At 35.1% G+C, this 25,761-nt stretch overlaps 2 protein-coding genes across 2 annotated transcripts; one reads left to right on the forward strand and one right to left on the reverse strand.

Moving 5' to 3' along the window:
* LOC128559744 (archaemetzincin-2-like) lies at window positions 1-10,637 on the forward strand. Its single transcript, XM_053552088.1, has 5 exons — window positions 1-409; window positions 2,212-2,308; window positions 3,395-3,490; window positions 4,314-4,728; window positions 5,072-10,637. Exons 1-5 carry the CDS (start codon window positions 323-325, stop codon window positions 5,367-5,369), a joined length of 993 nt encoding a protein of 330 aa, XP_053408063.1. The 5' UTR covers window positions 1-322; the 3' UTR covers window positions 5,370-10,637.
* On the reverse strand, window positions 10,531-25,761 carry LOC128559741 (nodal modulator 3-like). The gene is made up of 11 exons (XM_053552084.1): window positions 25,599-25,761; window positions 24,429-24,555; window positions 23,682-23,798; window positions 22,439-22,566; window positions 21,386-21,527; window positions 19,425-19,511; window positions 18,541-18,651; window positions 15,358-15,459; window positions 14,374-14,493; window positions 13,586-13,678; window positions 10,531-12,400 (listed from the first exon to the last, which is right to left on the reverse strand). The coding sequence occupies exons 1-11, from the start codon at window positions 25,739-25,741 to the stop codon at window positions 12,227-12,229; spliced, it is 1,344 nt and encodes a 447-aa protein (XP_053408059.1). The 5' UTR covers window positions 25,742-25,761; the 3' UTR covers window positions 10,531-12,226.

The raw sequence follows: 25,761 nt of genomic DNA on the forward strand, positions 1-25,761 counted from the left end.
TGATTACATTGGACACTGATGTTTGTAAAAAAAAAAATTCAATGACTAATAATATTTCAGTAATTTATATTCCTTATGACAACGTATAACGATATATATACACTCTCAGTTTTTAAGATCAACATCACATTTCAGTGACAGTTGCTGGACGGACTGACAAACTTTATGGCTGTCAAAATGCTGAAGATTTCACAATTTTGTGTCATTATACACTGATACATACAGGAAATTAATAATGATAATATTTTGACTGAAGATAGAGTTTTAATTTCGAAAGTTCTTGATTTCATGAGATAGATCGTAGTGACACTAGTTAAGAAAAATGGCTGCGGTAACGGCATCAAGACGGCATCGGATGTCACTCACTGATGATAAACTTCTTGAGGCCATTGGTATACAGGAAATAACGGTAACTAAAATAGCTAATGGGTATACTGGGTATACCAATTACCTGGATATACATATTACCGTGAATGTCCTGTTTTGACACTTAACATGAAAATTGCTTTACAATTTTTCTCTCATTATTCACTGCTCAATGTGCTCAGATTTTTAGCAAAACTATTTTTGAAAATTGGAGTGTCTTTCTTTTTATTTCACATTGATCCTAGAAATTAAGGAATTTAGCTAAGTGACTGGTTATTTTAATATGGTTAATCTTTGCAATTTTTCTCCGCAAATTTTCATTAAACTTGCTTATTTCTGCCATATTTGTTTCATATTTAGTTTGGCCCATTGTAAAATAGAAATGCTTTCTTTGTTTTAGATCAAATTAACAACTTCTTTAGATTAAAATTTGAAATTCACTGTAATAGGTATATGTTAGAAAATGCTAAAATTCCCCACCTTTGTTCTTTGAATGGCAGTAGTGGAACTTTTTCCTGGGGCTTTGACGATTTTTTGCCAAAAGTCTTAAGCTAAAATATAAATTAATTAAACAGAATAAAACTTATCCTTTCAAACAATCATTTTGTTATAAATAGAGTCCACTAAATATAAGACTCACGGTAATTGGTATACCCAGTATATATGGATTATAAAACTGAAGTAATTCATTTCTGGATTTTGACCCATACCTCTCTAGTCGTAGTAGAAAATAACAAACAAGTTGTATCATTTGACAACTTTTAAGGCAAAAAACGAGAATACAAGAAACCCTGAGAATACGAGAAACCCTGAGAATACAAGAAAAGGGGATAATGCCCAGATCTGATAAATTTAATTGATGACCACCAGTATTTTTATATTGTTCATTGTCTTGCTGTCTCCAAATACATCTGATCTTATTTTTAGCTCGACTATTGGAAGAATAGGGGAGCTATCCTACTCGCCCAGTGTAGGCGTTAGCGTGAGCGTCACACAAATGTTAAAGTTTGCATACCACCCCAAATATTTTCAAAGTCCATTGAGATATTGCTTTGATATTTTGCATACTTGTTTACCATCATGACCCTATTCTGTAAACAGGAGCAGACAACTCTATCAAGCATTTTGACTGAATTATGGCCTCTTTTCGACTTAGAATATGCTTATTGTAATGTTAAAGTTTGTGTACCACCCCAAAATATTTTCAAAGTCCGTTGAGATATTGCTTTCATATTTTGCATACTTGTTTACCATCATGACCCCATTCTGTAAACAGGAGCAGACAACACTATCAAGCACTTTGAATGAATTATGGCCCCTTTTCGACTTAGAATATGCTTATTGTAATGTTAAAGTTTTACTCATAGCTTATATTATACTATCAAGCACTGAGAATAGTCGAGCGCGCTGTCAACTGAAAGCTCTTGTTAATAAATGAATCTTATTTCATCCTGTTCTTCAAATAATGTAGATATTCACAAAGAAATGTGTGACAGCTAGTGGGTAATATTTTTGAAGGGTCACAAATTTTAAAGTGATCTGTCTGATTTTTATCAAGAAATGGATTTGTTCCACCTCTGATTCATGTGGGGAAGTTGGCAGTTACTTGCAGAGAACAGGTTTGTACTGGTACAGAATCCAGGAACACTGGTTAGGTTAACTGCCCGCCGTTATATGACTGAAATACTGTTGAAAAACGGCGTTAAACCCAAAACAAACAAACAAACAAACAAATTTTACATTCGTTATATTTAGCCATTTAAGGTCCTCTCAACAAAATGCATGCTGCAGAGATTTTGCCTATGCTTTTCAAGATACTACTTTAACATTTTGTGATTTTTGTAGGTGAAAGGGAAAAGTGAAGAAGAGGTTGAAGAAGAATATAATGACAAGTTTTCTGGTAAAGCAACAAAAGGCCAAGATATAAAGTTCTTTATACCAGGTATGAAGAAAAAAGAATTCAGTTGCTAAAACAGAAGATATTTAAAGTTTCATAATATTTAGCAGTAAAAGTGTGTAACTTTCTTGAAGTGACAAAGCTGTCAGATATAAAAAATACTTATTTGAGCAATATTTCTCTGTTTCTGTTATCTTTATCAAAATATTTTAATTCTGATAGTTATCTTTACCAAAATATTTTAATTCTGATTTTCTTTTAAGTCTTACCTTTAAAATATATACATATCTGAAAGCTTAGTTATTGAGGTCAGTACCGTATAATGTTCGCTTATAAGATGCACTCGCTTATAAGACGCAAGCCGAAATTAGACATGCAGTCTGGGGTTTCTTTTTTTTATATTTACTTGTAGTACACGCTTATAAGATGCTCCCCACTCATGAACTGGAAATATGACTCCTGATAGTGCATCTTATAAGCGAAAATATATGGTATATATATTAAAGATGGTAATGAGAATAACTGCCTCATTAGTAGACACAAAAGTATGTATGTATAAGAACCTTACAGATTGTATCAACTATAACAACTGTCTATGGCAGTGGTGAAAAGTTTTGGACTTAGTTTTGTTACAGTTTCTGGTTATTTGGCATCATGAAGTCCATTCATTGTGATTATATGAAAAGTTCTGCTTTAAAGAGGGTGCGGGGGCACAATATTCCTTTACCTCTCATGAACAGACTCCGTAAAACCGAGTCTTTTCTGTTTTTGCTTGGTTGCATTTTATGCTTTCAAAGGATCTTCTTATCTATTTTATTTTTATCACAGGAGGTTACAATTTCATATGCATAGTAAATCCGAGAATGTTAGTGTTATTCTAAAATTGTCTGATTACTGGGTAAATCTACATGTTTAAAACATGCAAGTCTGCTTTTAATAATTGAACATTTAAGGCTATATTTTATTCATGAACACATTCAATGCATTGTTTTGAATATTGACAACCCAGATGCTTATTTAAACATACAAGGAAATCTTAAGATATGCGCATACCCTTACAAGTATGAAATCATATCTCTCCACCGTTAGCAGTACATTGTATTTCATCAATATTCTAATTGTCTGTTCCAGATAAAGAATTTTTTACCCCGATGGGGAAGTCGAAGAGAGGTGACTGGTTAGCAGAACACGAAGAATCAGGACAGACTTACAAACAGTTTATTACAGGTGATCTAATTATCATAGCATTCCTTGTGACGGTTTTTCTGCCACTAATTATTTCCGATATGTCCTTGCACATAAGTCAGCCAAGGCTAAGACTCTAAGACAGTAACTATAAGGTCAATCAAAATTTGTCCATCACCTCTGCTTTATTAACTATCACAACGGTAGTCTTTAAGTGCTATGTGGCGGCTTTGTGTTGTTATATTTTCTGGTCCTTTGGGATCGTGGAGTCCATTCTATGTTTATTGATAATAGAGGTCAGCTCAAACGTGTATTAGGAGGCATCATTTCATTTACGGAGCCTGCTATTATTTTTCTTGGTTGCGTTCTGTGTTTCCAAAGGATCTTCTTACAGGTTTTATTAAAACTTAACAAAGCAAACAAATATATTTATTCTTCTCCCTCATAAAGTATAAGTTTAATATATCGTCGCCTTATTTCCATAATGCTTTAACTAGCTTTTTGATAGTTTTGGGAAACAACGTTTAGAGATTTGAGTGACAATGACTACACTACTAACAGACTTGTTGAACTAAAATTTAGCCAGTTTGTTTGTTCTACAAAACCACAAATTCACCATCCAACAGATGTCATAGGTATGTACCTAATGGCACTAAAATCTTAATTTTGCCAAAAATGGACTTACGGCACTCTGGAATTAAGGCGACGATATATAAAACTATGAAAGTAAAGACCCCTCTAATAAAACTGCTTAATATAAGTATTTCAGTAATCCAGTAGTATTATCTATGCTTAAGGAATATCTGGGGCCAAGATAATAATCACCACACTAGTTTAAATGTCAAAAGTTTTATTTATGCTGCAGGTGAGTACCGGGGCCCAGACAAGATTCATCACACCATTTATCTTGCACCAGTGACATTTAAAGAAGACGCATTACCTGAGCAGGTCCTGCAACCTCTGAAAACTTTTGCAGAAATATTCTTCGGAATGAAGGTTAACTGCATGGAAGAGCGTAACTTAGTTGGTAAAGTGTCAGATAGATTTAAGAATGATATCTTTCAAGTTAAAGCGAGTCAGATCCTGGATAGACTTGATGAAAAAGTGCCAAAAGATGCATTCTGTGTAGCTGGGATAACAATGTGCGATTTGTATCCAAAAAAGGAATGGAACTTTGTATTTGGATTAGCACGTTCACCTGGATGTACAGGTGTATACTCATTGGCCAGATACCTTTCAAATTTTGGAGAAAGTACATATACACACATAAATTTAGACAGGTAGGTAAAACTTTAAACTGCATGTGTTACCTTTCTGTTGGTCCTTACAGAAGTAAATTCTGTTTGGAAGTTCATTTACCTGAAAACACGCAAGATTACATTCATTCATAAATTCATAGTAAATTGGTATTCTTAGTCTGATATTGGACTGGTGTATTCTTCAACAATATTTCAGTTATGTAATGAGTCAATTAACCTAACTGATGTTCATGAATTTTGTATCAGTACTTATTTGTTCTTCTCTACACATGAATCCGAGGTGGTGGAAAAATTACTCCGGTAAACAGTTTAATTCTTGCAAGGAGCAGAGAGTAGACTATATAAGGTTTCTTTTTATTTGCAGTGATCCAATACCTACAATCTTAGTCAGGGCTTGCAAGACTATGTGCCATGAAATGGGTCACATGTTTGGACTGCGTCACTGTACTCACTTTCATTGTCTCATGAATGGTTCCAATCATTTAAAGGAGTCTGATTCCCAGCCCAGCTTCCTGTGTCCTATCTGCTTGAGAAAGTTACATCATGTGTGTAAGTTTGATATCATACAGCGCTACAAGGACATGAAGGACTTTTGGTCAGAGCAGGGTTTGAAGTCGCAAGCAGACTGGTTGGAAAGGAGGTTAAATAAACTGTTATCTTGAGTTTTCCTGGAACAAATTTGGGAACCAGTCTTAGAATGCAACATCACCATTGGTTACTTTCAAGATAGTGCTCAAAGGTTACAAGTCTGATTATAAAATGTTGAGACTGGTTCCCAAACTCTACTTTATAAACTGAGACACTTGTTTCTTTTGTGCATCAGTTTGGAAACAGCAAGTTTTTTTCCTTTTTACTGCTTTTCATGTTTCCTTAATTGTGCATTTATGTTCCATTAGCACATCTGTCATTGAATTGAGATTCAGATAGCAATTATGGTTACGGATGAAAGGGATACCAAAGAAAAGTTACCGTTATTGAATTTACTCAATAATAAGATCAGTGACTGTTAGTTCATCTATACTTTTTAGCCCACCCGAGTATGAAGTGCTAATGATGACGTTTTAAACTTTGCTGGATGTTAGTTGTCTGTCCATATTTTCTTAAAAGAATATCTCTTCCCTAACCACTGACCTAATTTCAACCAGATTTCACAGGAATGTTCCTTGGCTATCAACTTTCAGAATCATTCCTTCAGATATATCTCATCCTTGCATGGCAACCAAAGAAAAAAACTCCTTTAAAAAAAACACTGCTTGCATGATTTTGAAATAATTTCACAGAAATATTCCTAGGGTGATACCAATTTCTTTAAATTCATTCTGTATTTAGCTCACCTGTCACGTAGTGACAGGGTGAGGTTTTGTGGCTCTTCGTCCGTCGTCCGTCCACAATTTCCTTGTGAACACGATATAGACCACATTTTTAGCTCGACTATTCGAAGAATAGGGGAGCTATCCTACTCGCCCCGGCGTCGGTGTGAGCGTTAGCGTGAGCGTGAGCGTCACACAAATGTTAAAGTTTGCGTACCACCCAAATATTTTCAAAGTCCATCGAGATATTGCTTTCATATTTTGTATACTTGTTTACCATCAGGACCCCAGTCTGTAAAAAGGAGGAGGCAACTCTATCAAGCATTTTGACTGAATTATGGCCCCTTTTCGACTTAGAATAAATGTTAAGGTTTGCGTACCACCCCAAATATTTTCAAAGTCCATTGAGATATTGCTTTCATATTTTGCATACTTGTTTACCATCATGACCCCAGTCTGTAAAAAGGGAGGAGGCAACTCTATCAAGCATTTTGACTGAATTATGGCCCCTTTTCGACTTAGAATAAATGTTAGTTTGCATACCACCCAAAATATTTTCAAAGTCCATTGAGATATTGCTTTCATATTTTGCATACTTGTTCACCATCATGACCCCAGTCTGTAAAAAGGAGGAGGCAACTCTGTCAAGCATTTTGGCTGAATTATGGCCCCTTTTCTACTTAGAATAAATGTTAAAGTTTGCATACCACCCAAAATATTTTCAAAGTCTATCGAGATATTGCTTTCATATTTTGCATACTTGTTTACCATCTGACCCCAGTTTGTAAAAAGGAGGAGGCAACTCTATCGAGCATTTTGACTGAATTATGGCCCCTTTTCGACTTAGAATAAATGTTAAAGTTTGCGTACTACCCCAAATATTTTCAAAGTCCATTGATATATTGCTTTCATATTTTGCATACTTGTTTACCATCATGACCCCAGTCTGTAAAAAGGAGGCAACTCTATCAAGCATTTTGACTGAATTATGGCCCCTTTTCGACTTAGAATAAATGTTAAAGTTTGCATACTACCCAAAATATTTTCAAAGTCCATTGAGATATTGCTTTCATATTTTGCATACTTGTTTACCATCATGACACCAGTCTGTAAAAAGGAGGAGGCAAATCTATCAAGCATTTTGACTGACTAAAGTTTTACCATTTGCTTATATTATACTATCAAGCACTGAGAATAGTCGAGCGCGCTGTCCACTGACAGCTCTTGTTTGTTTTGTATTTAATTGTATGACTCCAAAGTTTTTTATGCTGATTCATTCGCATAATTTGAAAGTATTTTAGCTAACAACCATTTTTTTGTATTATGTTTTATTTTTGGTTGCACCAGTCATTTGTTTCATAGTCATTTTTCCAGACTTTGTAAATTAGCACTTACAAATATCAGTAAACAATTAGTTTCATATTTCATTGTGGTGGACCAGGAATTTTAAATAGATAATAATTGTGTCTCAGCATCATACCATATTTCATCATGTATAAACTATATTGTTTATACTATCCTCATTGTGCTAATTTTAAGCTTTTCTCAGTATTTGTGATACATTTTTCTGACCAAGATGTTTCAAGTAAATCATGTATAATATTTTCAGCAAGCCAGACAATACTTTTCTTAGTGCTGAAAGAAACTTGTCTTACACCCCGGGGAGTGGGGTCAGATGAGTAGCATGCTGTAATTTACGAATGCATGCATAAATTCATATGCTACTACAATAAAATAGTGCTTGTGATTGTCCTGTGACCGTCGTCCGTCATCAACAATTTGACTGTTAACACTCTAGAGGTCACATTATGTAAATGAATATACCTCCGCATCATCTAATGAGATTGGTTTTAAATGTTATTTAAGTCTTCCAGGGTAGTACAGAAATGCAGCATTTGAGCCTAGGACCCTCAAACTTGTTATGGAGATTGGCCCTGACTAGTACGTGATCCAAAAAGGGACTGTTACAAGAAAATATTTTTCCTGATGATATTTAATGTGTATGCCTATGTGATCTATGTCAAAACTTGATCTTATCATTAAGAACAATGGTACTCAGGTGAGCAATATAGGGCCATCATGGCCCTCTTGTCTTGAACAAGAGATCACAGAGTGATCTTGGCGCCCACCAATGTGCCATTTTTGAGTGTTCCAAATTTCAAGACTTATTGACTACCTCAAGGTCAAATTTCATTTCCGTACACAACACTGTGCATGTGGTCCAAATTAGAAAGCTGTAGCTTGAGAAATGTGAAAGTAGGTCACTAGGTCAATGTCAAGGTCAAAGTTTGTTTCGGTACACAATCCTATGCATGTGGTCTAAATTTGAAGCCTGTAGCTACAGAAATGTGAAAGTATGTCACTAGGTCAATCTTAAGGTCAAAGTTCATTTTGGTACACAAAACTATGCAAGTGGTCCAAATTCGAAGGCTGTAGCTTAGCTTGAGAAATGTACAAGTAGGTCACTAGGTCAAAATCAAGGTCAAATTCTATTTCGGAATACAAAACTATGCATGTGGTCCAAATTTGAAGCCTGTACCTTAAAAATGTGAAAGTAGGTCACTAGCTCAATGTAAAGGTCAAAGTTCATTTCGGTACAAAAAACTATGCAAGTGGTCCAAATTTGAAGGCTGTAGCTTGAGAAATGTAAAAGTAGGTCACTAGGTCAAAATCATGGTCAAATTCTATTTCGGAATACAAAACTATGCATGTGGTCCAAATTTGAAGCCTGTACCTTAAAAAGGTGAAAGTAGGTCACTAGGTCAATGTGAAGGTCAAAGTTTTTTTGGGTACACAAAACTATGTATGTGGTCCAAATTTGAAGGCTGTAGCTTGAGAAATGTGAAAGTAGGTCACTAGGTCAAAATCAATGTCAAATTTCATTTTGAAACACGGAACTATGCATATGGTCCAAATTTGACGCCTGTACCTTCAAAAATGTGAAAGTAGGTCACTAGGTCAAAATCAAGGTCAACGTTTTTTCCAGTGCATAAAACTATGCATGTGGTCCAAATTTGAAGGCTGTAGCTACAGAAATGTGAAAGTAGGTCACTAGGTCAAAATCAAGGTCAACTCATGTCAAGGTTCATCTTGCCACTCAAAAATATACATGTGGTCCAAATTTGAAGGCTGTAGCTACAGAAATGTGAAAGTAGGTCACTAGGTCAAAATCAAGATCAACTCATGTCAAGGTTCATCTTGCCACTCAAAAATATACATGTGGTCCAAATTTGAATGTTGTAGTTATTGACAAGAACATTTTAAAAAGCTTTTCCCTATATAAGTCTATATGAACCATGTGACCCCCGGGGCGGGGCCATTTTTGACCCTAGGGCGATAATTTGAACAAACTTGGCAGAGAACCACTAGATGATGCTACATTACAAGTATCAAAGCCTTAGGCTTTGTGGTTTGGACAAGAAGATTTTCAAAGTTTTTCCTTATGTAAGTCTATGTAAACCATATGACCCCCAGGACGGGGCCATATTTGACCCTAGGAGTATAATATGAACAATCTTAGTTGAAGACCACTAGATGATGTCACATACAAAATATCAAAGCCCTAGGCCCTGTGGTTTTGGACAAGGGGTTATTCAAAGTTTTTCCCTATATAAGTCATTATAAACTATGTGACCCCCAGGGCGGGGCCATATTTGACCCCAGAGAAATAATTTGAATCCTCTTGGTAGAGGACCACTAGATGATGCTTCAAACCAAATATCAAAGCCCTAGGCTCTGTGGTTTTGGATAAGAAGGTTTTCAAAGTTTTCCCTATATAAATCTATGTAAAATATAGAAATAAACAAAGGGCCATAACTCACTCATAAATTATTGAACCAGTCTGATTTTCTGGGGGACACAACTAGGGTACCAATACATCATTCTGACAAAGTTTGGTCAAAATCCCCCCAGTAGTTTCTGAGGAGATGCGATAACGAGAAATTGTTAACGGACGGACGGAATGACGGACGGACGGACCACGGACGCAGAGTGATTTTAATAGCCCGCCATCTGTTGATGGTGGGCTAAAAATATGGCCACCAGGGGGCAGGGCTAGTTTTCCTTTAATATATGGCTGATGGAATAGTTGAGAAAATCTCCTCAGAAAATGCTGACTCAATTTCAAAAGATAACTTCCCTACCCTAGATGGTTGAACTTACTTTTCATTCAATCTTTTGAAAACATTTTTGTTGCCAGACAAGTTAGCTATGTCAATGGCCTTGAATAGTTTTTGTCACAGGTCATATATTGGACTTTTTCTATACCAGTTTATTTACCTATTACAGGTATTGTGAGTTGTTGTTGTAACAAATGAAAACACACCTGTTAAGAGATCATTACTAACTTGATAATCGTAATACATATACATGTACATTTAGTGCCAATGTTCTTATGCATTTACTCTAAGCTGTAACACAGCATAAACCATGACACAGCAAGAGATTAACTTTTTTTTTGTCTTTGCAATACAACCATTTACATGCAGCTTGATGTATAGAAAAACAAATTGCATTTTATTTTTTTGTCTGTTTATTTTTTGTTTTTGTCAATGTTTATATTATATTTTTTGAGGAAAAAATGTTATATAATCTTTTACAATAAACATGTACACAATTTGACATTCTTTCTTTTACTCAAAATTTACATTTGTACAAACACTTTCATTGGCAACACACTCTTTCCAGATGAAGTTTACATTCTTCTTTAAAACGTAATGCTGTTCTCCATTCATTATGAGGGACATGAAAAACATAACTTTTGAGGAGAAACAACTATTTTTTTCTTTTCAAAATGATGTTATAGGCCAAAAAATAAAGTTTAATTTCTTTTGTCTGAATATTTCCTTATCTGAGTTTATGAAAGATGCCAAAATTTGTTTTGCTTCTTTTTTTTTAAAAACATTTTTTCCACCCCTAATTGCAGTTCAACGTTTAAGCAAATGATCGAATTAGCAATTTCTATTTTTCAGAAATTATCGTGTTTGAAATCCTACATTAAATGATACAAAAATACCAAAAATGTAGGGGTTATCATTTTGATTGATGTCATGATGACCATCGATAATATCTTGTGCAACACAGACTGGTACCTTGCTTCTCCTGCGAGTCACTCAAGACTGGGTCTCCATCAAACTGAAGAGTACTTCAGTGGAGTGTGAAAAAGCTGAACCTCCCAGCAACAGATATACATTTTCGAAACCATCCACACTGATCAAATGACAGAAAACATATGAAAGTGAAATGCAGAAAAACCCAAAATGGAAACAGTCCTTCACTTACACTTCAAACAACTGAAATACCAGATTGGCAAACTACAAACATACATATCCAACACACAATTAAATGGATAAAAACTGTCTTGATAAATGTAAACTGTGATACAATTCTAGAAAATAATATAAAAAAAAGAAATGTCTGATTAATATAAAATGCAACTAGAGTTACAAGTCTCTGCAAATAAGTGAAAACTTCTAACATGAATAAGAATGCCCTTAGACGTATTGTCTTCAATAGATCAACTATGAGAACGTACTGGTACACCTCACCCCGGGCTCAAATCTCGGAACTCGTGTGCTATATCATTTATTTATTTGGGGTTTAAGGCGCACCAACACAGTATAGGTTATATGGCGCCAAACAGGACTACAAATTTTGGTTTCACATCTCATTTACATCGAAATAAAAACAAGGTATGGAATCAAAATTTGCATACCTGCTGGAATCACAGAGTTACAGCAAAACCAAGTGTTAAGACCCTATTAGTCGCCTCTTACAATCATGCAAGGGTAAGGCAGTTGTTCCAATTCTTTTCATACATAGATCGTCCCAGAACCACATGCTATATCAAATTAACTAACCTGCCAGACTGTAAAAATCTGTCTAACACTTCATGAAAATATTCCTTGTTTGGTTCCAAAAACTGATTGTGCTCTGTGATCTTTTGCACATAGGAGAATTAAAGAGCTTAAATTATTCCTGTATAAAAAAGCTTGGTCTTAAATTCAAAATTAAGCAAACATTAAGCTGCCAACTTTTTATTGGAATGAAATGAGTGGTAAAGTTATGGGCCAATAGTCAGTAGTTTCACTACTGATGTTTAGGAATAATATGTTAAAATCTTATTTCAATATAGTTTACAGTACCAAATTGCACTACATTTTATCTTGTAAAAGAGAAATATTGAATAACCTAAATACACAATATTAATATCAAGTTTTTCTGGGTTTATTTTTCTTCCTTAGTACGGGAGAATCTTGTAAATCAAAGTCTTGTATGGGAGAGTATTGCTGTGGTTGTTGTTGTTGTTGAAGATTGATGCCCGCCTGACGTTTCTGTATAAATGCTTGTGCTTGGCCCAACAGCTGTTGTCCCAATGGTAAAAGCTGAAATAGAAAATATTCAAGATATTTCTACAACAAATACTGTCGAGAAGACAGCATGATTTCCTTTTCAACTTCTAGCTAGAAAGAGGGCCATCACTTGGCAAGAATTATGTAACTATGTGATTTTATTACAATTTAGTACAAACTAAAATTTTATTATGGCAATTAAAAAAATTTGCATGCAAAACTTCAACCAAATTTTCTAAAACAAATAAGGGCTGAAGTTCGAATTTCAACCAAGAGTTCTCTAAATTGGTTATATAAGGACAATGTATATTTCCTGAGATCTTGAATGAAGTTGCAGTTCAACACATATAGTTGTTGCTGTGATGCTACCTTTGCAATAAGTTGCATGCAGAACTTTAACCAAAGTCAAAAAAGGGCCATAATTTTCATGAAATCCAACCAAAAATTATCTAACTTGGTAACTTCAGTAAGTCTGATAGCTGGGAAGCATTGTGTGAAGTTTCAATCCAACACATATAGTCATTATTGGGCTGTTTTTGATTCAACCACATATTATTTATTATGGAAATTTCAGTAGAGTTAACATATTATACCAGTATCTAATTGTTTCAAATGGCAAGCAATCGTTTTTACTTTCACGCAAAAACCAATAATTCAAACATAAGTGTTTTCTGAAAGCTTTCAATTACATTTTCTTCATAATACCTTTACACATAGGGTGCAGACCATACTCCTGCGATAAACACTGCTAAATGTGCAGCCAGTATGTAAATCTTTTGGAAATTGTCCTTTTGCCAAAGGACAGTATGCTGAGACAAGGTTCTTGTACTGTTCCAATTAAAATTTCATTAACTAACTTCGGAAGCACTTAAGACTATACATACTGAAGTCTTATTACCATCTCAATAGCTCAATGGTAAAGTTTCTGCTTTGAGTGTTGTAGTTTAGGGATTCAATCCCTGGGTGGGTCAAAGACATGAAAAATGGTACCGATAGTTCCCTTCCTTGATGCTCATTAATTAAAGGTTGCACCATGAGGTAAAATAAGCCCAAGTCAGTTACCTGTTTTGTTGCAGAACACCTTGGTAGCTCATGTTGTCTGTTGATTATATATGACTTCAAATAAAGCTTACCTTTACTTTTGTTAATTTTACCGATATTATTCCTGTACTACTTCAAAAATATTGTATAGTGCGATAACCTGCGAGGCTGTTTTACCTTTTGATAATGGTAGACAGCAACAGCTATGAGTATTGTAAGAGGTAACACAAGTACAGAACTCTGGCTCAACTCCTGCTCTACAGACTTCCTCTGAAATTATTTATACAACAGGTTCATTGTTAGCTTTCTATGTAAGCAAAATATTCCTATAGACATCACATTCTCACCTAAACATAGATAAACAGTGTCCATTTTGTCTAGAATAACTGGTATGTCTGTAACAGCCATTCTAAATTAACTAAGACAAACTTATATACACTTTCATTTTCCATCAAACTGAATATTGAACAAACACTTTCTGTAAACAATTAACAACAGATAAATAATGCTGCATGTGACAGTCACAAGTGTATCGTGCACAAATTGGCCTAAATATAAAATATAACAGCAAACAAGGAAAAATTTACACGATATTCGAAAGTTGTAATTTTCCCCCACCAAATGATCACACAGGCGTAAAAACCATGCCCAAGAAATCAAATGATTTCACAGAAAACCGTAAGATAATTAATCTTTCTGGTTTAATTGAAAGGGTTAAAGTAACAAATTTAAGAACTGCAAGTTCAAACTTCCACTGAGGCAAATGTTGTAAAGCATGCTACGTCATATATCTAAAGCCATTTTTGCTTATCATGATGGGTTTTCAGTTACTTTAAAGCATAATGAGCAAGACACAAAAACATTCTACTGTCACTATATACCTATTACTCGGTAACCATTGTTATACAAAAAAAATCACATTAAATAGAAATTTAAATGTAATTCTATCAGACATGCTTTCTCACCTTTGGTTCAAATCTGAATGTAATATGTTTGTACGAGATGTTAGCTCTTATCTCTACCTCTGGTTGTATAAACTCATGTGTGTTCTTGGACAGAGAACTTTCCACTCGTACTGTATAAATCTGTGTGGAAAATGTATTTAAATGCATAAATACATATATCTACATAAACTGTATATAACCCTAAGTAAAATGTACATAAATATGTGTAAAATGTACATAAATACATATATCAACACATACTGAATATACCTGTGTGTAAAATGAACATAAATGTACATATTTTGTACAAAGAATTTTAATTGAAACAAAAGAATCAGCAAATCATTAGGAGACTTAACAGAATACTTTCTTGAAAATTCAATCCACTTGAAAGTGACTGGAGCACATACAGGCATTATATAAGTACTGATTCACTGCGTAAGTTGTTTGTTAATCAAAACAAAAAGCTGTTGTATGTACTTTCAAAAAAGAGAAATTCCTCTTTGCATTTCTTTTTGGACAGATCTGAGGTTCTATTCACAAGAACTGACTTCATTCTATTATGAATCAGACTCATTTTGAAACTAGAGCTGCTTTTGAGAAAAGTGCATGTCTCCCACAACTGCCTAATCATCTGAATAGTAGTATACGAGTCAACCATGCACCAAGACCTCAACTACCTTATCAGACTTTCAGTGCTTTGATTATCAAAATCAAGTTTCAAGGGCCATAATTCTGAAGTGCCTGGGCCGATTTGGCTAGTTATCAAACTTGGCCGAGGACTTATTGGCAAACACATTTCGTTCAACTTTGGTGAAGATTGGATGAGAAATGTTCGACTTAGAGTGCGGACAAAATTTGTGACAGAACACAGATGGGAGTAAATCAATGTCTCCCACACCACTGTGTAGTGAGAGACATAATAAGTCATTCCCTTGTGAAGGATATTCCAGTACATATAACTGACAAAGTTAAAACACACATTATAGCAGAAGAAAAACTCACCGAGTCATCCATTTGTAGAGATGGTAGATAGAAGAAGCTGACAACACCAAGTGGGGCAGTGAACATTGGCACCCCAGGATTATCTTCCTTATATAACCTCACCTAAAAATAAACATTTGGTGAACCGATGTAAAACATTTACTCAAAAGTCAATCTAAAAACACTTTCAATGGGTACCTCCTTACAACAGAAGTCTGCCCATGAAGGGAATGCTATAAACTCATAAAATTTAATCAATATGGTTGCCTTAACAAAACTTATACACATCGATCTAAAATAAAGTATCTCTGGTTATTTTTGTTGTATGGACATCTTTTGGGGTTGTGTTGTCAAGTCATAGGACTGCATTCAAAATTTGACAGAAACAATATCAGGCTACCTTCACTCTAGGTAGTTGTGACAAAATACCCATTATCATGAATTAACAGTCCTCACAAGTTCTTGAGTGTTCTCCATTCGTTAATAATTAAAGTGGTGCAGGCAAATGACATTTCACTCATTAATGAATGGAGTTTGTAGGTTCAAACAGCACTTAATTTTTTTTTCATTTATTTCATTTTTAGTACAGGTCATATGGCAACTTTCCAGCTTTTAATGGTGGAGAAAATCCAGGGACCAAGCCCCTCCAAGCATTAATTCAGAAACATACAAAGTCTCAGTTTGTACTTTAAGAAGCAGTCATCAGGATCAGTTTATGTAAGTTGTATTATGTAAGTTGTATGAACTTACAATCAAACCATTTGAGCTGCACCATGATAAAAACAAGAGCTGTCCATAAGACAGCCAAGCTCGACTATTCGAAATATTGTCCCAGAAGCAGGAAAATATTACCCAAAAGGTTAAATATCAAAAGAGTTTTAAGTTCAAAAGGGGAAATAACTTGACCAAAATGCATATCAGTTATGGGACTTGCTGCTCTTAACTAGTTTTATAACCTCGAAGGCACATGTGAAGTTTCAATTCAATATCTGCATTAGTTTTGGAGATAGAAACTTGCATGTAAAACTTTAACCAGAATTTTCAAAGTCCAAAAGGGGGCATTATTTGCCCAAAATACATGCCAGAGTTATGGGACTTGATCAAGTGAGGTTAGTAATTGATCTAGAAAAAGAAAAAATAAGTTTCAAATCTATATGCCTTTTAGAAATAGCTGTATGTACTTGCACGCAAAACTTGAACCAGAATTTTCTAAGTCTTAAAGGGGGCATAATTTGGCCAAAATGAAGGTCAGAGTTATGGGACTTGCTGCTATCAACTAGTTTTATAACCCCGAAGACACATGTGAAGTTTCAAATCAATATCTGCATTAGTTTTGGAGATAATAACTTGCATGTAAAACTTTAACCAAAATTTTCTAAGTCTAAAAGGGGGCATAATTTGCTCGAAAAACATGTCAGAGTTATGGGACTTAACCCAGTGAGGTTGGTAATTGATCTAGAAAAAGAAAACATAAGTTTCAAATCTATATGCCTTTTAGAAATAGCTGTATGTACTTGCACGCAAAACTTTAACCAGAATTTTCTAAGTCTTAAAGGGGGCATAATTTGGCCAAAATGAAGGTCAGAGTTATGGGACTTGCTGCTATCAACTAGTTTTATAACCCTGAAGACACATGTGAAGTTTCAAATCAATATCTACATTAGTTTTAGAGATAGTCACTTGCATGTAAAACTTTAACCAAAATTTTCTAAGTCTAAAAGGGGGCATAATTTGCTCAAAATACATGTCAGAGTTATGGGTCTTGACCCAGTGAGGTTGGTAATTGATCTAGAAAAAGAAAAAATAAGTTTCAAATCTATATGCCTTTTAGAAATAGCTGTATGTACTTGCACGCAAAACTTTAACCAGAATTTTCTAAGTCCAAAAGGGGGCATAATTTGGCCAAAATGAAAGTCAGAGTTATGGGACTTGCTTCTATCAACTAGTTTTATAACCCCGAAGACACATGTGAAGTTTCAAATCAATATCTGCATTAGTTTTGGAGATAATAACTTGCATGTAAAACTTTAACCAAAATTTTCTAAGTCTAAAAGGGGGCATAATTTGCTCGAAAAACATGTCAGAGTTATGGGACTTAACCCAGTGAGGTTGGTAATTGATCTAGAAAAAGAAAACATAAGTTTCAAATCTATATGCCTTTTAGAAATAGCTGTATGTACTTGCACGCAAAACTTTAACCAGAATTTTCTAAGTCTTAAAGGGGGCATAATTTGGCCAAAATGAAGGTCAGAGTTATGGGACTTGCTGCTATCAACTAGTTTTATAACCCTGAAGACACATGTGAAGTTTCAAATCAATATCTACATTAGTTTTAGAGATAGTCACTTGCATGTAAAACTTTAACCAAAATTTTCTAAGTCTAAAAGGGGGCATAATTTGCTCAAAATACATGTCAGAGTTATGGGTCTTGACCCAGTGAGGTTGGTAATTGATCTAGAAAAAGAAAAAATAAGTTTCAAATCTATATGCCTTTTAGAAATAGCTGTATGTACTTGCACGCAAAACTTTAACCAGAATTTTCTAAGTCCAAAAGGGGGCATAATTTGGCCAAAATGAAAGTCAGAGTTATGGGACTTGCTTCTATCAACTAGTTTTATAACCCCGAAGACACATGTGAAGTTTCAAATCAATATCTGCATTAGTTTTGGAGATAGTAACTTGCATGTAAAACTTTAACCAAAATTTTCTAAGTCCAAAAGGGGGCATAATTTGCTCAAAATACATGTCAGAGTTATGGGACTTGACCCAGAGAGGTTGGTAATTGACCTAGAAAAAGAAAAAATAAGTTTCAAAGCTATATGCCTTTAATTGATGGCTGTATGTACTTGCATGCAAAAACTTAACCAAGGTGTGACGCCGACGCCGACGCCAGGGTGAGTAGAATAGCTAGACTATTCTTCGAATAGTCGAGCTAAAAACCAGCATAATGCATTTGCGACCAGCATGGATCCAGACCAACCTGCGCATCCGCACAGTCTGGTCAGGATCTATGCTGTTCGCTAATGGTTTCTCTAACTGCAATAGGGTTTGAAAGTGAACAGCATGGATCCTGACCAGACTGTGCAGATGCTCAGGCTGGTCTGGATCCATGCTGGTCGCAAATGCACTATGTTGGTTTTCTCATGGTGCGGCTCATTTATTTCTCCAAGTTTTGTTTCCCTGCATGGAACAAAAACTGCTTACTTTTAGAGTAGGTAAGAACTCTGATTCTGTTACCACATTTCCACTAATATCCATCTGATTCATACGTCTGAAGGCAATAATGTTCACTCCAATGAAGTCCGACTTCTCCACCTGTTCAGTGAAAGTGAAAGGGCATTAGATATATAGCTTGTGTCACAACATTCATCAAGAAAAACAAGAGTTTTCCAAGAAAGAAATTAATCAAGGAATTTTATGCAATATTTATTTACGATCACATTTGATGATGAAGACATTTTTTTTTTGGTTGGGTTTAACGTCACCCTGACACAATTATAGGTTATATGGCAACTTTCCAGCTTTGATGGTAGAGGAAGACCCCAGGTGCCCCTCCGCACATTATTTCATCACAAGCAGGCACCTGGATAGAGCCACTGACCTTCCATAAGCCAGCTGGATGGCTTCCTCACATGAAGATTTCAACGCCCCGAGTGAGGCTCGAACCCACATCGGTGAGGGGCAAGTGATTTGAAGTCAGCGTCCATACCCACTCGGCAAAGGAGGCCCTTTATTCGGTGATGAAGACACATTAAGACACTTATTGTCTCATACTTATGATACCGCTAGTTATGCTGTTATACTGTAATGCTTTAGAACACTAACAAGTGCTGTAAGAGACAACATCACACTAGACTATCTTGATGCAGGTTAGTGAAATAGGAAATGTCTGAGCAAACTAGAGCTATCACTAGAGTTCTTAACCCTTACCTTGCTAAATTTCTAAAATGGACTTGCCCATCTATTTAGACAGTACCATTAACTGTCAAAAAAGGTTTTCTGTATTTTGCGATTTTCAATTGATTATGGAAGTACCAAGTAAAACTGACCACCCATCCATACCATCTATTTTAAAAAGAAAACCTTACCACAACAATTCTCGACTTTGGTGCTGCTCTTTCAATGTGTTTGTTCATGTCTCCAATTTTGAGTCTTATTTCATATTTACATTTTGGCTGAAAATACAAGAAATATAATATACCAACTACAGCTTTCTGAAAGAACTAGAACTGTCACAGGAGTGACTCATACCCCCACCATACGGTCTTGTCACAGAAGAATGGCAACCATAAGGAATCTTAAAAATACTTTGGAGTACTTCATCCTGGGCTTCTACATATAAGTAATACTAGTATAATACTAGTATAGTAATACTAGTAAATATATTAAATCTCTAATATTAGAGATACACTAAAAGTGAATACAAAAAAGTGTCTTACCGACCCATGTTACCACGGAAAAATGTTTTTACTTTTTACATAGGACTTATAATAAAAAAGTTAGAAAAATACCTAAAATATTGAAAATCTAAAAATAGGATTTCTAAAAATAGACTAATTCCTGGAATTTAAGGGGAAGAAACTCGGTACAAAGATTAAAAAAAGGTTACTTCCCTTTGGCTCTAAGCCAATCAGAATGAGATATAGTGAAAATACATCAAAATTAACCTTAAATTCTAGGTAAAAAGGGACACAATTCAAGAAAAATAGTGTCAGAGTTATGCACCTTGTGTCACATGATGTGGGTGATGAGGTGGAACATCTATTTTAAGTCTGAATCAAATCCATTCATTAGTAATTGAGATATAGTGAAAATACATCAAAATTAACCTTAAATTCTAAGTAAAAAGGGGCATAATTCATGAAAAATTGGTGTCAGAGTTATGCACCTTGTGTCACATGATGTGGGTGATGAGGTGGAACATCTATTTTAAGTTTGAATCAAATCCATTTTGTAATAATTGAGATATAGTGAAAATACATTAAAATCAACCTTAAATTTAAAGTAAAAGGGGACATAATTCATAAAAAAATTATGTTAGAGTTAAGCACCTTATGTCACATCATCTGGGTGATGAGGTGGAACAACTATTTTAAGTTTGAATCAAATCCATTTAGTAATAACTGAGATATAGTGAAAATACAACAAAATTAACCTTAAATTCTAAGTAAAAGGGGACATAATTCATGAAAACTTGGTGTCAGAGTTATGCACCTTGTGTCACATGATGTGGGCACATGATGTGGGTGATGAGGTGGAACATCTATTTTAAGTTTGAATCAAATCCATTCAGTAGTAACTGAGATAAAGTGAAAATACATCAAAATCAACCTTAAATTCTAAGTAAAAAGGGGCATAATTCATAAAAAAAATGGTGTCAGAGTTATGCACCTTATGTCACATGATGTGGGTGATGAGGTGGAACATCTATTTTAAGTTTGAATCAAATCCATTTAGTAATAACTGAGATATAGTGAAAATACAACAAAATTAACCTTAAATTCTAAGTAAAAGGGGACATAATTCATGAAAACTTGGTGTCAAGAGTTATGCACCTTGTGTCACATGATGTGGGTGAAAAGGTGGAACATGTATTTTAAGTTTGAATCAAATCCATTTGGTAATAACTGAGATAATAGATTTCGGGACGCGACGGGACGCGACAAAACTGACTCCTATATACCCCCTCAAACATGTTTGGTGGGGGTATAATTAAGGAAAAGATGTTGACCATTTAAAGCAATGATATTTCCAAAACAATACGAGAAAGCATTATATCTGCTACAAACCAAGACTGAAAGATATCAATAATGCATTGAAATATTGGCGGAATTTTATTCCAAATTATAGCACTTAGATTTCAATCTTAGTACAAAGATAAAGCAAACATGAAAGCTTCAATTCCTTTTATTAGCAATTTCTTTAGAAGAGTATTACCTTCTCTTATTTCTCGAAAAACCAAACTTTGAAACTATGCCTTTATAGACTGGCTCAATATTTACAAACTGAAGTAAAACGATAGTTTCCAAATGACTGAAACTACCATTACCTGTAGCCCTCTGATCCTGTAGTTTCCGTTGGTTTCTGTTTTACTCTCTTCCTGATACATAGAACAATCATCTAAACCCAGGGCTTCAACAAACACGCCTGGTTCCGGCTCTCCATTCAGTGATGTAACTTGTCCATAGCAACTGAAAAATACATTTAAACATGTATACACAGGGTTTTAAAAATATTCCTGACCCTTGATCTCCATTCAGTGATGCAACTTGTTTCTAACAACTGAAAATTTGAGCTTTCACTGCAGGAAAATAATACCCCCAGATGCCACTTTAAAACAGGTTAGAGGGTTAAACCTAATGCCCTGGATTTTGTGCTCTAAACATCATCCAGCATTTAGAAGATACAGAGCAGACAAATACGAAAGCCATTTGACCTCCAAATGTGACCTTGACCTTGAGCCTAGTGATCTGGGTCATGTGCTTTGCACACTGTCTTTTTAGTAAATGAATTTAGGCTAGTTAAATGAAAATCCTTCCATTAGTTTAGAAGATCTGGTGAGGCAACAAAATAAAGCAATCTGAACTTCAGCTTCCATGTGTGACCTTGACACTACCTAGGGACCTGGTCAAGCTCTCTGCATGTAGTCATGAGGCGAACAACTGCTGCCAGTTTTACAAAAATCCTTTCAGCAGCTTAGAAGATATAATGCACACATAAAGCTGTTCGACCTTTGACCTTGAACCAAACATTCTGGATCATACCTGATTTTCAATGTATTATGATCGTGAACATTTATGAGAAGTTATTTAAAACTCTATTTTTAATACAGTTTTGGCGATTAACTTCTGGAAAGATGTATCGAGTGCAATATAGCCCTGAGATACAAATATCTAGGTGTTTTAACAGTCTAACACTAACACAACAAACTATTCTCTGTACAGATTTTTCCCAGAAAAACAACTGCACCATCAAGCTAAGACACAAAATACACTATAATTGTATCTCTGCTTCCGAAAATTAATAAGGTAAGCTGTATTTTGTTTCATTATTGGCTATTTATATTTCACTGATGTGTTAAAATTTTTACTCATAGACTAACCTGTATGCAATTCTGACTCCCCTAATGCTCACTTCAACAGTGGTACCTTCAAGAACTTCAAGCATCTGGGAGACAGGCTCAAACTTGTACTCCTTCATCATAGGACGTAAGAAATACTGCCCTGGACTCTGTGAAACAATGATAAATTAAGTACAAAACTGGAGATAATTTGGATTATAATCATATCTAAGATACCGTGTGAAATCAGTCACTAACTGCCATTAATCTGCAATACATAGGATTTACTGAATAAGGTGATTTGGTAACACTCTGGGAATCCTACATCATCAGGAAGACACATGCCTTGATATGAGCCGTGCCATGAGAAAACCAACATAGTGGGTTTGCGACCAGCATGGATCCAAACCAGCCTGCGCATCCGCGCAGTCTGGTCAGGATCCATGCTGTTCACTTTCAGAGCCTATTGCAAATAGAGAAACTGTTAGCGAACAGCATGGATCCTGACCAGACTGCGCAGATGCGCAGGCTGGTCTGGATCCATGCTGGTCGCAAACCCACTATGTTGGTTTTCTCATGGCGCGGCTCATATATAGAGGTCACTGATTACAATTTTTAGGTAGAAAATGTGGCCTCTAATGTAATTCTCAGTGTCACTATCAGCAAGTTAAGCTAACAATGTCAGATCTCAAATTCTTTAATTTGTATGGTGAAACAGACTTTCCAGTTAACAAGAGCTGCTTAACTGAAACCGAGAACAGAAGGTGTGACCGTCTTTATTTTCATATATGTTATAGAACAAACAGCCTGCTAACATATCATTAAATTTACACAAAATTACTTTTGTTTAGAAAATAAACCACTCTTATCTTTTATGGAACGAAACTGCAAACTAAGTCCTTGGCAGTTTAGTGACAGTAGTTTCCCCTTTACCAAAATGGTGAACAACCATAAACATATTTATTTTGAAGTCAGAAAATCATCTAGTGTTATATACCGAAGGCTATCAAGTATCGAACTTGGATGAAATTTTACTGAGACAAAAATTCTGATCAAGTTACATTAAGACTGGCCAAAAAAGTAGACGTTTGGAGAGTTATTAGTCAAACTTTTGACATCAAAAATCGACAAATGATGATGTTCACAAGATGATCACAAAATCTGAACTTAAGCACACGGTGAAAAAAATATAACAGCTTTCTCTTGAAATCCTGCTGTATTGGTATAGAATGTCTTTGATGTTTCATCTAAAGTTATTACAGATAAGTCTTCAACTGGTACTTACGAGATTCATAAAGACCATAGTGCCGTCATCATGTGTAAGATTATTACTTCTGTATTGTTTACCTCCACTCAAGGAGAGCAGTACCTCTGATAGTGGCTGGTCAACTTCATCTATAATCTAATCAAATATACACACAATGTATTACAGTATAGCACACCAAAATGCCATTTTTTATAAAATTACATCTGACGATTCTTAAAAGCCACTACACAGAAATCATTGATATTCATGAGGAATTCATTTGTGAATTTCATGGTTGCGTCAATCCGTAAAAATAAATTTTTAGGGAAGTTTTCTATTCATCTTTTCTTTAAAATCTTTGATCTGCAAATTCATGTCCTCATGAAATAGCTGTTTTTTGACAGAACCACGAAATTTGCTGCCCATGAAATAAACTGATTTTACAGTATATATCTGTGTACTGAGCTGACAGAAAGCAAGTACCAAACATTATTTCAATATTTTAATCAAGAAATCTTTTGATAGGGTTATGTAGCACAACTTAACATTCATACTGAGTCATATCACTTTTTGCCTGTTGTAAGCTATGTACCATGATATTTTTCAGATCTCAATTTGTTGAAAAAACGCTTGTAAAAAATTATTTTCTACCTCTGTTGGATATTTGACAGTAATATCTAAACTATACTGGTACATATCATTCGTGTTCATACCACTATAAACCAACACTGGTAAGACCGGTGTACCAGTGAATACCGCACATCTCTGACAGTTAATATAATGTACCTTAACATCAGTTCTGCTGAGTTTCCTGGCACGGAACACAGCCATTTCCTCCTCATCTTTCTCCAGCACATAGCCATCCTTCTCTGCCTTCACCATATAATCAAAACCCTTGTGAAGTGGACCAATCCTACACAAACAAGATATAATTTGCAAAATAAGACATAAAACAGCAGTCCAAATGTCAAACACTGATGACACTGTAAAATTGTAAAATTTAGGTGGATCAAATAGAAGTCACTGGTGAACATCATTCACCTATTATGTATACATTGTAAACTGAAATGGGCTACAGAAAAGATCAAAAACACTCCTTTTTCATAAACTCATCAGTTTTACAAAAGTCAGAGTTTACAGACTTATCAACTCTGACACTGACTTGTATCAACATGTCTTGAAAATCTTGAAATCTTGACAAAAGTGTGTATAATGTCATCTGTATTGATTTATTTGGATAATTTTGTTAAGTTCAATTCTGGCCATTCTGGGGTGGCAGGTAAGGCTAAGTACTAAAATATGTCCAGAATATCACAAAGTACTACACTGAAGCAGTCTGACATTTCGACTGCTGTATAATGTACATGAAATTATTTTTGTGCTAACACATATCATGCCTTGCATATATTGTATAATTAGTGATAACAATATTCTAGGTATTTACTAAACTGTTTATGTATTGCTGCCTTAATTTTTGACAACTGGAGATGGTTATATATCAAAATAAGACTATTATTGCGACAGCTTGTTCCCAGATTCACACACTTTGCATATTACAATAACTTCTTCACATATGTTTGTATCTGTTTGTTATTTCTATGTTATTACTGCATCTGTTTATGTAAAATATGTACATTTGCTCAGTTACTTTGTGCATGTATACAGATCTAAATACTGATATTTCCATATGCAGTGCTGTGTGGTCGGCTGGGGAGCGGTGGTCTAGTGGTTAAGGTGATGGCGCCTCAACCTGGGGGTTGTGGGTTTGAGCCACACTGGGGTCAGGACCATACTTTCTCATACTACACCAGTACTGGTTTTTCCAGGAAACAAGACTCGAGAGTGGTTCAAATAAGCTTGGAGCTTTCATCACAGCTTTTTCTGTTGAGCTTTTGTCCTTGATTTGTATATTAAACATTTATTATTATGTGAAATAAATATAAGTATCAAACTCACTTGAAATCTCCCTTTTCACTTGTCAGTGCTGTGACAGCAGCCACTTTATCCCCGCTGTCATACACTGTAATTGTGACATCGGCCAGTGGCGGGTACACATGACCAATGATAAACAAGCCTCGCTCTCCGCTGAACTTGATCATCTCACCAGGACAGGCATCTA

This window comes from Mercenaria mercenaria, chromosome 10 (genome assembly GCF_021730395.1).
Source record: "Mercenaria mercenaria strain notata chromosome 10, MADL_Memer_1, whole genome shotgun sequence".
Lineage (NCBI taxonomy): Eukaryota > Metazoa > Mollusca > Bivalvia > Venerida > Veneridae > Mercenaria > Mercenaria mercenaria.

Bases quoted from the DNA above. Each gene is read 5' to 3' on its own strand.
- LOC128559744 (XM_053552088.1), top strand. From the start codon at position 323: ATGGCTGCGGTAACGGCATCAAGACGGCATCGGATGTCACTCACTGAT. The intron at 410-2,211 runs GTAACTAAAATA...TGATTTTTGTAG, and splicing joins TTGGTATACAGGAAATAACG to GTGAAAGGGAAAAGTGAAGA. The intron at 3,491-4,313 runs GTGATCTAATTA...TTTATGCTGCAG, and splicing joins TTACAAACAGTTTATTACAG to GTGAGTACCGGGGCCCAGAC.
- LOC128559741 (XM_053552084.1), bottom strand. From the start codon at position 25,741: ATGATCAAGTTCAGCGGAGAGCGAGGCTTGTTTATCATTGGTCATGTG. The intron at 18,652-19,424 runs GTAAGGTTTTCT...TTCACTGAACAG, and splicing joins CAAAGTCGAGAATTGTTGTG to GTGGAGAAGTCGGACTTCAT. The intron at 13,679-14,373 runs GTGAGAAAGCAT...AAATAATTTCAG, and splicing joins CATTCAGATTTGAACCAAAG to AGGAAGTCTGTAGAGCAGGA.